This window comes from Grammomys surdaster, unplaced genomic scaffold, assembly GCF_004785775.1.
Source record: "Grammomys surdaster isolate TR1022 unplaced genomic scaffold, NIH_TR_1.0 1129, whole genome shotgun sequence".
Taxonomy (NCBI): domain Eukaryota; kingdom Metazoa; phylum Chordata; class Mammalia; order Rodentia; family Muridae; genus Grammomys; species Grammomys surdaster.
Window position 1 is genome coordinate 380,899 of NW_021605548.1, and position 13,272 is coordinate 394,170.

The window sequence follows — 13,272 nt, forward strand, 5'->3', positions numbered from 1 at the left end:
TGTTTCTCATATGATTGAATGGACTGGGGACTTTCCACTGTTTTTATGATACTGTCTGTTGATGTTCTTATGATTCCCCCTCGCCCCCTGGGTTGTACCTCCCTCATTTGTGGTTTTCTCCTTTAAATACCCTTCTCCCTCTGGCCTTGAGTTTGACACGCCTCTTTTGAGTCTTGGCCTCAGACGGCTGATATCCCGAAATAATTCCTTTTGCAGTTTGCAGTTAGTTTAGTCTCTTGAGTTTCTGGGTGGCTGTGAATTCCCACAACTTGAGCGAGGGTCTCCCCTTGGGGGGGGGGTCTTTCATTGGGGGCTCGTCTGAAATTTGCGACCACCTAAATCTCCAAGGACCCACTTGGAGGTAAGACTTCACTTGTTTTGTTCTGTTCTGTCACTGTGTGCCCATCCGTTTGTCTGGTTGTTAGGTCTCTGAAAAGTGCACTTCCGGTTTACAGCCATTCGTTTCAAGAGGGAACAAAGGGAGTGGTCAGGGCAGATGTGCTGAAGGATCACTGGTTGTAGCCCTGGGAGACCTCCCAGGAGGTAAGGGGCCCACCCAGGGACGCCTGGGTGACTCCCATCTGGAGGCTGAGGAGGATACCGTGGCTTGGTAAAAAGGAGGACCTTGGCAAATTTCCGGCTACCTGTTTCTGGAGTGGTGTTGGTACTCACGGTTCAGACGGGTTTATATTGTCCTCTTTGTGTGTCTGTTTTATTTGTGTTTTGTGTTTCTCGTAAAGATGGGACAGACCATAACTACTCCTCTGAGTTTGACCCTAAACCACTGGACTGACATATGAGCTAAAGCCCATGACTTGTCAGTTGAAGTTAAGAAAGGACAGTGGCAGACTTTCTGTGCTTCTGAGTCGCCAAAGTTTAAGGTGGGATGGCCACCAGAAGGCACTTTTGACCTGACTACCATTCTTGAAGTGAAAGCTGTTATTTTGCAGAAGGGACCAAGATCCCATCCCGGCCAGCAGCCCTACATTATTGTTTGGCTGGACTTGGTCCAGAACCTCCCTCCGTGTGTAAAGCTATGGATTCAGAAATGTAAGCCAGGCTCCCAGCTCCTGGTGCTCCGAGAGTCAGAATGCAAACCGAAACCAAAACCTGCACCTGAGTGTGAGCCCTCAGCCCCTCCACGAAACCAAAACCTGCACCTGAGTGTGAGCCCTCAGCCCCTCCAGCTCTTCCCCGGATCTATCCTGACATCCGAATGGACCAGTCCTTCTCCCTACCATCATCCCCCAGCCCCAGTTCCAGCTCCAGCTCCAGCTCCAGCCCTGGTCCCAGCTCCTCGAGGTGCGGAGGTAGGAGGGCCAGCCTCGGGAACCCGAAGCAGAAGAGGAACGAGCCCTGAGGGACCGGACACAACCATAGCGTTACCACTGCGTGCCTATGCCCCCCCCCCACTCCACCGTGGACCCCGAACAGCTTCAGCCCTTACAGTACTGGCCTTTTTCCTCTGCCGATTTATATAATTGGAAAGCTAAGCATCCTTCTTTTTCAGACAATCCAGCCAGCCTGACAGGTCTAGTGGAGTCACTGTTTTCTCACCAGCCCTCTTGGGATGATTGTCAGCAACTCTTACAGGTTCTCTTCACTACTGAAGAGGAGGAAAGCATTCTGTTAGAAGTCTGTAAAAACATTCCTGGTGACAACGAGCAACCTACACAGCTTCCCAGTGAGATTGATGCCGGATTCCCACTTAACAGCCCAGACTGGGTCTACAATATGGCTGCAGGTAGGGGGCGGCAGGGGATCTACTGTCAGACTGTAGTAGCAGGTCTCCGGGGACAGCGAGACGCCCCACCAATGTGGCCAAGGTGAGAGAAGTCCTTCAGGGACCCAACGAGCCACTGTCTGTGTTTCTTGAGAGGTTGATGGAAGCATATAGACGTTATATGCCTTTCGACCCAACTTCTGAGGGTCAGTGGGGCAGCAGTGGCTATGGCCTTTATAGGATAGTCAGCCCCTGATATAAGAAAGAAATTGCAACGTATAGAAGGATTGCAGGATTATACCCTGCAGGACTTAGCCAAGGAGGCAGAGAAAGTGTACCATAAGAGGGAGACTGAGAAAGAGAAACAAGAAAGAGAGAAGAAAGAGAGGAGAGAGAAAACAGGCGAGACCACAGGCAGGAAAGGAACCTCACTAGGATTTTGGCCGCAGTGGTAGGAGAGAAAGACAGAGATAGGAAAGGACTTAGACAGGGAACCTGGGTGACAGAAGGCCGAAGCCGGGTGGAGGAAAAGTGATGCAGCAACACCAACTGGAGAAGGATCAGTGTGCCTACTGTAAAGAGAAAGGGCACTGGGGCGGAGACTGTCCTAAGAAAGAGGGCAGGACACCTAAGCTTCTGGCCCTTGAAGAAGATGACTGGGGGGATGGGGCTCAGTCTTCCTTCCCGAGCCTAGGGTAACCCTGCATGTGGAGGGGACCCAAGTGGACTTTCTGGTCGACACAGGAGCAGAGTATTCTGTGCTAAAACGGCCATTAGGGAAACTAAAGAAAAAAAAAGACTATAGTTATAGGGGCAAACAATATCCTTGGACTATATCACAAATTGTTGACTTAGGAAAAGGGCAAGTGTCCCATTCCATCCTGGTTATTCCTGGATGCCCTATGCCTTTGTTGGGAAGGGACTTATTGATAAAATTGAAGGCACAGATTAAGTTTGCTCAGGCGGGGCCAGAGGTAACCTGGGAGACCACAACCTCTATGATACTGGCTTTGAAATTAAAAGAAGAGTACCGGCTTCATGAGCTTCAAAAGCAGCAAGAATCCCCAGACATCAGTGAATGTCTAGCAGAATTTCCATGAGCCTGGGCTGAAACTGGAGGCATGGGGATGGCAGAAAGAATTCCCCCTATCGTAGTGGGGCTAAAAACCAGTGCCTCTCCCCACTGGGGTACGACAATACCTGATGAGTCGTGAAGCAAGGGAAGGAATTAGGCCCCATATCCAAAGACTGTTACAACAAAGCATTCTAGTTCCCTGCCAGTCGCCATGGAACACCCCCCTTCTGCCAGTAAAGAAGCCTGGCAACAATGATTATAGGCCAGTACAGGACTTGAGAGACGTTAAAAAGAGAGTCCAGGACATCCACCCATCTGTGTCAAACTTGATATATAAGGTCAGATTAGAGCCAGATGTATTAGTAGTGGCTGATTTTAGTACCCCATACTAATTTCTAGATATGGAACCCAAACTGATAAGTCAAAAAAAAACCTCAGTGATGAACTGTAAAATAAATCAAAAGGACTTTACAAATGTTTCAAAGAATGACAGAGTAGTCTATCCAACAGAAACAGAGTGCACAACTTTTCAGTATGTCCTAGAAACTCCACTCAGACAACAAATCAAGTCTTTCCAAATAAAAAGAATCAAAATAATCTCTTGTATCGTATCAGATGATAGTATAGTTAACTAGAAATCAGTAATGTGAAAACTACAGAAACTACATAAATACATGCAGAGCTAACAACACACCTTTCAATGACTAGTGTGTCCCCAAAGAAATCAGGGAAGAAATGAGAGAGTTTCTAGAATTAAGTGAAATTGAAAGCACAAGTTACCAGAATCTCTTGGTTACAGGTACATGTGTGTGCATGTGCACACACAGAATGTGTATAATTTTAAAACTTAAGAAACACAAAACATCCTTTTCCAAGCATCCGCCAAGATGGCTGAAGTGGAGCAGAAGAAGAAGCAGACCTTTTTCAAGTGTAAGTTAACCTATCATGGCATAGACCTCGACCAGCTGCTGAACATGTCTTGTGAGCCACTGATGCAGTTGTATAGCACACAACAGAGGCAGAAGCAGCACTCACTGCTCAAGCTGTTGAGAAAGGCCAAGAAGGAGGCACCACCCATGGTGAAGCCCAAGGTGGTGAAGGCCCACCTAGGGACATGATCATTCTGTCTGAGATGGTCAGCAGCATGGTGGGCATGTACAATGGCAAGACCTTCAACCAGGTGGAAATCAAACCAGAGATGTTCGGACACTACCTGGGTGAGTTCTCCATCACCTACAAGCCTGTGAAGCATGGTCTGTCCGGTATTGGTGCCACCCACTCCTCCCAATTCATCCCTCTCAAGTAGAGGATGAAACCAAAAAGTATCTTGGTGAAGAAAACACTAGAAGGTCAAAACGTCTCCTGTGCTCATGGGTGGGCTGAATCAGCAAATGGAAAAGGCTGCATTGCTGAAAGCAATGTATAGAGTCAACACAATTTCCATCAAATATATAGTGACATTCTATTAGAAATAGTAATTCAAAAATTCACATGTAAACACATAAAACGCCCAAATATCTCGAGGAATTTTTTTAAAGATTTATTTCTTTATTTTATATGTATGAATACACTGTAGCTCTCTTCAGACACACGAGAAGAAGGCATCCAATCCCATTACAGATGGTTGTGAGCCACATTGTAGTTGCTGGGAATTGAACCAGGACCTCTGGAAGAGCAGTCAGTGCTCTTAACCTCCAGGGCCTTCTCTCCAGCCCTAGCTTCAGGAATTCTTAGCAGTGCTGGGTGAATGGCAGGACTGGATCCTCAGCTTCAGTTCTGAGCCACTGTAACTGACCCATAGACCAATGGTGTGGAAGGAGGACCCAGCCGTACACACACAATGACATACACCTCATTTGTGATAAACCTTCCAGAAACATATACTGAGGGTTGTCGGGGGGGGGGGGAACAGCCCCTTTAACAAAAACACCTTTAAAATGAATCAAAGACCACAGTGTAAGGCTTGAAGCTTTGAAAATCTGAGACAAAGACACATCAAGACACAGAGACAAGGATTTTCTGACAGGACTCCCACAGCACAGGGGTCAACCCTAAGACTAGACAAATTACATACAATTAAAATGCTTCTTACTCTATAGCAAAGATAGACTCACAAGAGTGGAGACACGATTTACACAATGGGAAAATGTATTTACCTACTACACATCAGGTAGCAGATCAAAGAGCTGCGAATTTTATGCTACAAAATATCAAATCAACCAATCAATGGGGATGGAGAGCTGATGGGGAGATGGGAGATGATGGAGGAATGGAGAGATCAAGACATGGTGGAGTGATGAAGAAGAGATGGAGGGATGTTGCAGAGATGGAGAAATGATAGAGGGATGGAGAGATGATGGAGAGACAGGAAGAGGTAAAGAGCTCTTCCTGCTCTTCCAGAGGACCAGAGTTCAGCTCCCAGCACCTACATCAGGAGGCTTACATCCACCTATAACTCTAGCTCCAGAGGATCCAACACTTTGGACCCTGCACACATGTCATACACATAAAGAAAAAATAATGAATGAATGAGGTACTGAACTAAATTTTTTTTTTTTTTTGGTTTTTCAAGACAAGGTTTCTCTGTGTAGCCCTGGCTGTCCTTGAACTCACTCTGTAAACCAGGCTGGCCTCAAACTCAGAAATCCGCCTGCCTCTGCCTGAACTAAATATTTCTTAAACAAAGAAATGTAAATGGACAATAAGTACTTCTTTGGTCTCATGGTTTGAGGATCAGTTTAATAACAAGAACCGAGGCGTCAGCTGCCTTCTCAGTGCTCTTCATGGGTAAAGATCAGGCCTCAACCCTCACTCTACTAAAGCTGCCACTGCTGGGTCAAGACTCATTTTACCTTATTACCAGACTTAAGAAAGATTTCTATATAACTTTTTACAATTCCTTTATCTAAAGAAACTCACTTTACAACGACTGCTGTCAATGATCAACCACCTACGTCTCATGTCAAATAATTGGGTAGGCAAAAATATAAAGTTTTAAGTTTATGTAAGGCCTGAGGATACAAAAGCATTTCAGAAAGTGTTTAAGGATCTAAGAAAATATTTGAGGGTCTAGGAAGGTGTTTTGAGATTGGTAAATGTAAGGTATGAAGAACGGAGGGTGTAAAAAAACTTAGGCGATACAAAAACTGATTTAAGGTGTACTGGAAAAATGGAAAGTGCTTCTGATTCTGATCCCTCACTATGTTACTGCTGTATTAAGCTTCAAAAGTTCAAATTTTAACTATTAACCACTAGAGTTCTGATCCACTATTAGTCTAACTCTGATTAAAGCCTTCCACTGTTGATCCACTATTATTGTAGTCACAAGCTCAAGATTTTAAATTTCCTCTTGTTATTTTCTAAATATAGACTTAAAAATGTTTCTTATTAAAAAGGTCTGTCTAATCCATATGCATCCAGCCTTCTGGATAGAGGAAAGAAATCCCTCTTTCACAATCTTTAATCATACTGCAAATCAGGATCAAGGGAGCTCTTGCCCCTTCTGTCTCACAGAAGGTTTGTCTTCCCTGAGTTCACCTTAAAGATTCTCTATGCTTTTAACCCAAAATCATTTGCCAAGCCTCTACAATGACACAAAGGTATGGGTCTACTGTCTTTTCTACAATGTGAGTTTCAGTATAGATTTCAAACAATGGTGTCTCAGTCAGGGTTCTATTCCTGTACAAACCATCCTGACCAAGAAGCAAGTTGGGGAGGAAAGGGTTTATTCAGCTCACACTTCCACATTGTTGTTGGTCACCAAAGGAAGTCAGGATAGGAACTCACACGGGGAAGGAACTTAGAGGTAGGAGCTGCTGCAGAGGCCATGGAGGGGTGCTACTTACTGGTTTGGTCATCTTGCTTTCTTACCAGCCCAGGAATGACACCACCCACAATAGAATAGATCACTAGTTGAGAAAATGCCTCATAGCTGGATCTCATGGAGGCAATTCCTCAAGGGAGGCTCCTTTCTCTGTGGTAACTCCAGCTAGTGTCAGTCTGACATATAAAACCAGCCAGTACAAATGATAATGCTAAGGTATCTCTTTATGTAAACTCACAAGCTTCAGTGGCCCTACAAAAGTAGAGGATCTTAATCTCCTCACGACTGATAAGTGTGAGACCTGCATGTTCCCTGGGGAAACAACAAGCCTGATAGAGACCCAGCCTGAGTCACTCCACAAATTGTGTAAAGAACTCTACCCATGAGCTGGAGAGATGGCTCAGCCGTTAAGAGCACTGTCTGCTCTTCCAGATGTCCTGAGTTCAATTCCTAGCAACCACATGGTGGCTCACAACCATCTGTGATGAGATCTGATGCCTTTTTCTGGTGTGTCTGAAGATAGTGATAGTCTACTCATACACATAAAATAAATAAGTTTTTAAAAATGAAAAAAGAACTCTGCCCATAATACCAGGAACATCTGCATTCCACTATTTGTGGAAGCCTTTGCTCTTCACACAAGGCTAGCCCATTCACAGGGCAGAAGATACTAATCTATTTTTCTTCTAGCCGCATGCTTTCCTCTGTACTTCCACCAATGGGATTTTTGAAGTCTCCAGTATGACAGGCAACCAATTCCTTCTGCACCCATACCTCTCGAGCTCAAACCCAGCAACTCCTCACCCTCCCACCTCATGCCATTCCTCTTCAGCAGGAAGTAGCCAGATCTGAATGGGAGGCCCTGGACCTAAAGAGGTTGGCATGTTAGGATGGAACCCTTGCTCATCTTCCTGAACAAGCTGGGAAACCCCAACTGCTTCTCCTTCCCCCAACTCGACCTGCTCAGAGAAAACTCTGGAGTAACTTGTCATCACTTCTCATCTCAGAGTTTCCTGCCAGGGGCTCAGTTTTTGACCATGGATGGACACAGTCCCAGCTCCTAGATCACGTGTCATCACTCCACTTCCTAGAACCATAAAACCTTCTTGCTTTACCCTGGATGTGCAACTTCCCTGACCTCCACGTGTGACATCAGTGAATCCACCTGAGAGCTGCCTCCTAATAAATATGCCATATCTACTTTTAATCTAGTCTAATCTGGCCTGTGTTTGCATCACTGAGAAAGAAAGCACCTATCAGGAAGAAGCTGTTGCTACTTCCACCTCTCAGCAAGCTAAGGCTGAGCTGCACTAAGTAGGTGGTGTGGTCCCCACCAAGTTCCAAACACTTGTCCTAGCTGTGCAAGCTCCAAGGGGTGATCAGAACCCCTTGGCCACATCAGTTAGAAACATCTTCCCCCTAGACACAGAGCCCAGGAACTCCCCTGTGCCATGAGACTTGTTGATTCCCAGAATCTGCCTGTCTGTAGGTCACAGGAGTGAGGTGATAGACATCATATACATCTTTATATTGTGTGGGCAAACCCACCCTTCCCATTTCCTACTGATGATCCATTATCCCTCAGAATGCAGCACTAGCTTTAGTTTGTACATTTATTGAATTTTTCCAACTCCTGTGTTTCATTGCATTCTAACCCTGTGACTGAGTTCGGTACTTGGCTTTCCTAGAGGCTGGGCTTGGCAAGATTCTGCCCTGGCTGGAGGGTAGGACATGGAGATGTTGCTGGAAGGGAGGCCTGCAGGCTAATGAGATTTCTGGCCTAGACTAGACAATAGTTCCAGGGAGGCATAGAGAGCACATGTGGGGCCCTGAGAAGTTGGTTCCCAGTGCACCTGGGGGGGTTCCACCTGCAGCCTTAGGCCACATTCTTCTAGCAAGATCCAGGTGGGAGCCCCCTCATCCCAGCTGTCCCCAAGGAGCCCAAAGGGCAGGGACACAGAACTCTGCTCCTTCCATGGGGTGCTCTGTTCCAAGATGTGCTCCACCTACCAAAAGAGGAGGGTAAGATGTTATAGATGCTGCCTGTAGTTTGAGACTGAGGGAAGCAGCACCTTCCCATGTCAACCTCGATGTCCGAGGGGCCCCATTGCACCCCAAAGGCCAGGTCCACTCACCAACTCCAGCTGCTTTGACAGTACTGTTGACTCCAGAGCCTTAGCCAGCAGCTGCCTCTGAGTTTCACTCAGCACTGGGGAGAGATCTGGGCTGAGAGAGGGTTCCAGAATGCCCAATATAGAACCTAGTCCTCCCTTCCAGTTCCCTACTAATGCCTCCATGGGCTGCTCACCATTCAGTGCTGCCAACAGATAGAAGATAGGGGCTGCGAATTTTACCACCAGCTCTCCAGAATCTAGCACTAGACACTCAAGGATGCAGCCTGCTGGGCCCTCCAGAGGCTCTACCTTCTCTCCACTGCACAGTCCCTGCCATAGCTGAGGGAGGGATGGAGAAAGTGAGGCTGAGCAGGTTTGTTCAGACCCTGTCCACCACCAGCACTCTCACTCACTGAGGCCTCTAAGGCGTCCAGGCTGTGCTGGTCCTGTAGAATCCTCCCGATGTCCTCTAGTAGCTGTTGTTTTAACTCCATTTTTAATGTCCCCAGTTGTAACGAGCCAGCCTTCACCTCTGCACACAGACTTTGGAAGTCTTCCCTGAAATTTTCTTCCTTAGGTATTCCATCTGGAGGGACTAAGGGCAGTACCACCTGATGCCCATGAGGCCTTGGGGAACATTAGTTAGAAGGGGTAGGTCTAGGTAGCAGATGCAGAAGCCGTGGACTTCCAGGGTGGTCAAGGGGTTACTGACCTGTCCTGCCTGTGATCCTCGCAAATGGGTAGTGGCGATGTAGTGCAGCGAACACATTAAATCTATGGTGCTCCTGGTCCACTCCTCTTCTGTTGACTAGACAACAAATCCGGATGGTGGAAGGGGAAGAGCTGTTCTGATTAGTGACCCAGGGACCATTGTCTCATGTCAAAGAGGGATGAGATCTTTACCTGGACCCTCCCAGACCCATCCCTCCTACTAATGGCAGCCCACGGCAGATGGAAAGCTAAGCTAGCCCAGCAACATCACCTGAGTTGAGCCTCACCCATTTTATATACATGTGTATGTGTGGTGTGTGCCCACTTCATGCCCTGAGCATAAAACACCTTAAAGCTAAGGGGTAAGTAGGGCCAGAGTGTCTTGGGCCTTACCTGAGGAGCGCTCAAATGTCCTCTTTTTCTCATCTGAGACAAGAAGAATATCTGGCAATAGGCAGAAGCAAACAGGTCACCAACTCCCTTGTCCCCAAGGCTCCTGGGACCTCATGAGACCCTGTCCCTATGACTCACATCTCAGTCCTGACACACTTTAACATCCTGTCTGGGAGGTCATGCAGCCAGATACCCACAGCATCCAATGGCTAGCTGAAGTGATTCTCTGCCACAGAGTCTGGACTCTAGAGACATTCCCTTGCCACTCACCCCATGTAGAGCCAATGAGCAGTTTCGCCACTCGGAATGCAAGGACGCTGCCTGGAGGAAGGTTCACCATTGTTTTCCGGCTTTGGTGGCCCTTGCCATCACCCTGTAGGATGGATATGGGCTCAGGGGTGTGGAGTGAATAGCTACGAGTGGAGTGTTGGTGACAGGCTTGTCATTGGTAATGGCTGATCCAGCCTTTAACAGTTCCAGCTAACTGGGCAAGTGGGGCTATGGCTTGATTCTGGAAGGGTCTTAGAAGAGTATTCCATCACTGCCTGGGATGTTGCCCCAGGTTCTAAGATTCCTGCTCTGTGCTTAAGTAGGACTAGGATGGTGTTAGGGGTAGCATCACATACCTGGAAGCATGAGGCTCCAGCCAGTGTAAACTTGCCTGAGACTCCTGACTGTGGGTCTGGGTGATCTTCACCTCCTCCTTTGTCTGCAGCACCTCAGTGATGACAAACAGGTCATCCCCACGCCTCCGAAGCTGTTGCAGGATTTTATTCTCGGGCTGCTGCAGGTGCCTACAGAAAGATTGCCAGGGCTTGCCCACCATGGACTAGCCTCCCTCTCTTCCATCCTGTTGACAGGTGAGATGGAAAGTCTAGGGAATCCAGGAGTCTGTGGATACCAGGCTTGGGAAATTTTCCAGGGCATTCCCAACAGTGTCTAGTTGCTTGTGAGGGTAATGACAAGTTCAAACACAGAGAAGTAGACGCCTGTGTCTGTGGAGGGAGTCCATTGTGTATGATCCATCAATGTTCCAAGTCCACATCACCTTCTTTCCATAACAACCAGGAGCTCAGCCTGATTCCAAGGGACTTGGGCCCTTCCTTGATATCCTGATCTTCAGGATAGAGTCCTGGTAACCAAGGTTTAACATCCCTCCCCACCTGAGATTGTTTATACTGCTCACTTCCTCTTCGGCTTCCATTGTTCAGTGCTGAGAGATACTGCCTCAGAGCCCATCTGATGCCCAGAACCCAGCAACCTTTCCAAGAAGCATGGCTGCTCAAGGTAAGAGAGCTGTCATCCCTTCAGGGACTCACCTTTCACTCTTCATGATATCCCAGGTCTTCGGATTCACACACAGTATACACATACTCATGGAGGCACTGGAACTGTCAGATGCTGCAGCCCCACCAGAAATTCTCCATTCTCTCATGTTCGACCATGGCACACTGCCCTGTTTGTTTCCATCGATGTCATCAGAGATTTGGAAGTGGCCAATACACTCCGGTTCTAAAACGAGACCAGCTCTACAGTCCTATTCCAATATCCACTGCCTTGTTTTTCATATGCAGCAATGGGCCTTTAAAGAACTCCCCACTCTGGAAATGGGGCCAGAGAAATATAACTGAAGGTGCCCAGTAAGATGGAAGGCTGGGCTTTGCCCACTGCCTTCTTCTATTCAATCTGGGGGCTCAGGATGGGAAGGAGGGGAGTGGGTAAAGGAGATACCTGGTTCTGGAGCACTGGGTTCCAGGATGTCCTTGATTGACAGGTTGACAAATGTATAATGGGGTTTCCAGAACCAAGAGCTTGAGTGTTTCCTGCTCAGGAGGCAGTAGGGCTTGAAGCTGATTGAATTTGGAACATAGTCCACTGGGATGAGATCTCCTCTGCCGTGGTCCACCTTCTGAATCATACTCTTGACCACTCTCTCAAAGGCTGATGTCATGATCCTGGGGGCAGATGGCAGAGGTCCATACTCAGTTTCTGCCAGCACTCAGGAACCCCATCCCTTCAGAGTAGCCTTGCTTTGTTAGTCCTGGCACATCCTGCCTGACCAACATAACACAGAGGGCACTGTTTACTCTGTGGCTCACTTATCTCTCTCTCTCTCTGGGGTCTCTGACACTTGACTGAGGAGGAAGAAGAGATAGCCTATTGCAGCAGGTCCTGCACTTCCCACACTATTAATTACTGTGTCACCCTTGGCCACCTGCTGAAGTCTAAGATACCCCGTTGAGCTCCCTGGCTGAGGGCCAAGGCTGGGGAAAGTACTTGAGCCCTCACTTCTAAGGGATTTGGCACAGGAGCCCACAGAAAAGCCAGTGTCCCATGGTTCCAGGAGTCGGTGGTTTCCTCCAGGGCTCTCATGGACAGCTGAGTTAACTGACCTCCTTGAACCTTCATGGGCCAGAGGTCAAAACAGGCCTGGGGTAGTCAACCTGTGCAGTGTACAGCAACTGTTATACCCCTAGGAAACCGGGTTAGAACTAAAGATGGACAGTGAAACAAGAAGACCCTTGGGGATCAGGAAGGGACTTTTGGGACAGGGAGTCATCATTCAGCCAAAAAGCCTAGAGTGTGCCCTGTGCTTCTCACCATTTCCCTCTCCTGCATCCTCCCCACGCCAGCATCAAGCACAAACCAGGCAGGTCCCATTGTTTCTGTAGTGGGTGGCCTCCATCTAGGCCCTAGCTGCTAGGGTCTCTTCAATCTGTCTGGTATAGTGGGGCTTCTGGAAGACTGAATCACCAACTTAACAAGCAGGCATCCAGGCCATAGAGTAGAGACCACACCAGAGTAGGGGCAGCTGGGCTCTGGGAGGGGCCGAGTAGCAGGGTGGCTCACCTAGATCTTCACCTCTACTGAGGTATTTGGGATCACCAAGGGAAGCAAGTTCGTTCTGGGGTGCCGGGGAGGGTCTCTTGTTTGTTCAACCCGTGAGCAGCAAGGGAGCCACCAGCAAGGGCAGTTCTGCAGGAGGTGTCAGGACACAAAAATGAAACCTTGAAGGTGTAGTCAGCAGTATTTAAGAAGCCTTTCTTCCTGGAACATCGGGGCGTGGCCTGCCCTAGCCTCCCCCTCCTTCCCAGAACCTACCTGGACTTAGATCTCCCCTGAGATCCTGGTAACAGGGAGCTTCAGATTCTTTTGGGCTGGCTTCCTACAACTTTGAGGTGCTAATTATTTCTTAAACACCTGGGCCATAGTAAAAGATCAGAATGGACTTCTCCAGAGGTTTACAACTGTGCCAGTTGCCAGGAAGCATGTCCTTAGTTATCAGGAAAAAGCAAATCAAAACTAAGTAACATCAGGCTGGATAGATGGCTCAGAGGTTTATAGCACAGGTTGCTTTTCCAGAGGTCCTGAGTTAATTTCCAAGCAACAACATGGTGACTCACAACCATTTGTCAGGGGATCTGATGACCTC

At 47.8% G+C, this 13,272-nt stretch overlaps 1 protein-coding gene and 1 pseudogene across 1 annotated transcript; one reads left to right on the forward strand and one right to left on the reverse strand.

Annotated features, from left to right (window-relative positions):
* The first annotated feature begins 3,685 nt into the window (after window positions 1-3,685).
* On the forward strand, window positions 3,686-4,104 carry LOC114634845 (annotated as a pseudogene).
* A 4,280-nt stretch (window positions 4,105-8,384) lies between these two features.
* Window positions 8,385-11,790, reverse strand: LOC114634832 (gasdermin-D-like). Its single transcript, XM_028783429.1, is given in 11 exon segments — window positions 8,385-8,627; window positions 8,757-8,830; window positions 8,930-9,074; window positions 9,149-9,330; window positions 9,448-9,543; window positions 9,840-9,890; window positions 10,110-10,212; window positions 10,466-10,506; window positions 10,509-10,633; window positions 11,159-11,351; window positions 11,571-11,790. Coding segments are annotated over 11 exon segments (1,473 nt in total).
* Window positions 11,791-13,272: the final 1,482 nt, after the last annotated feature.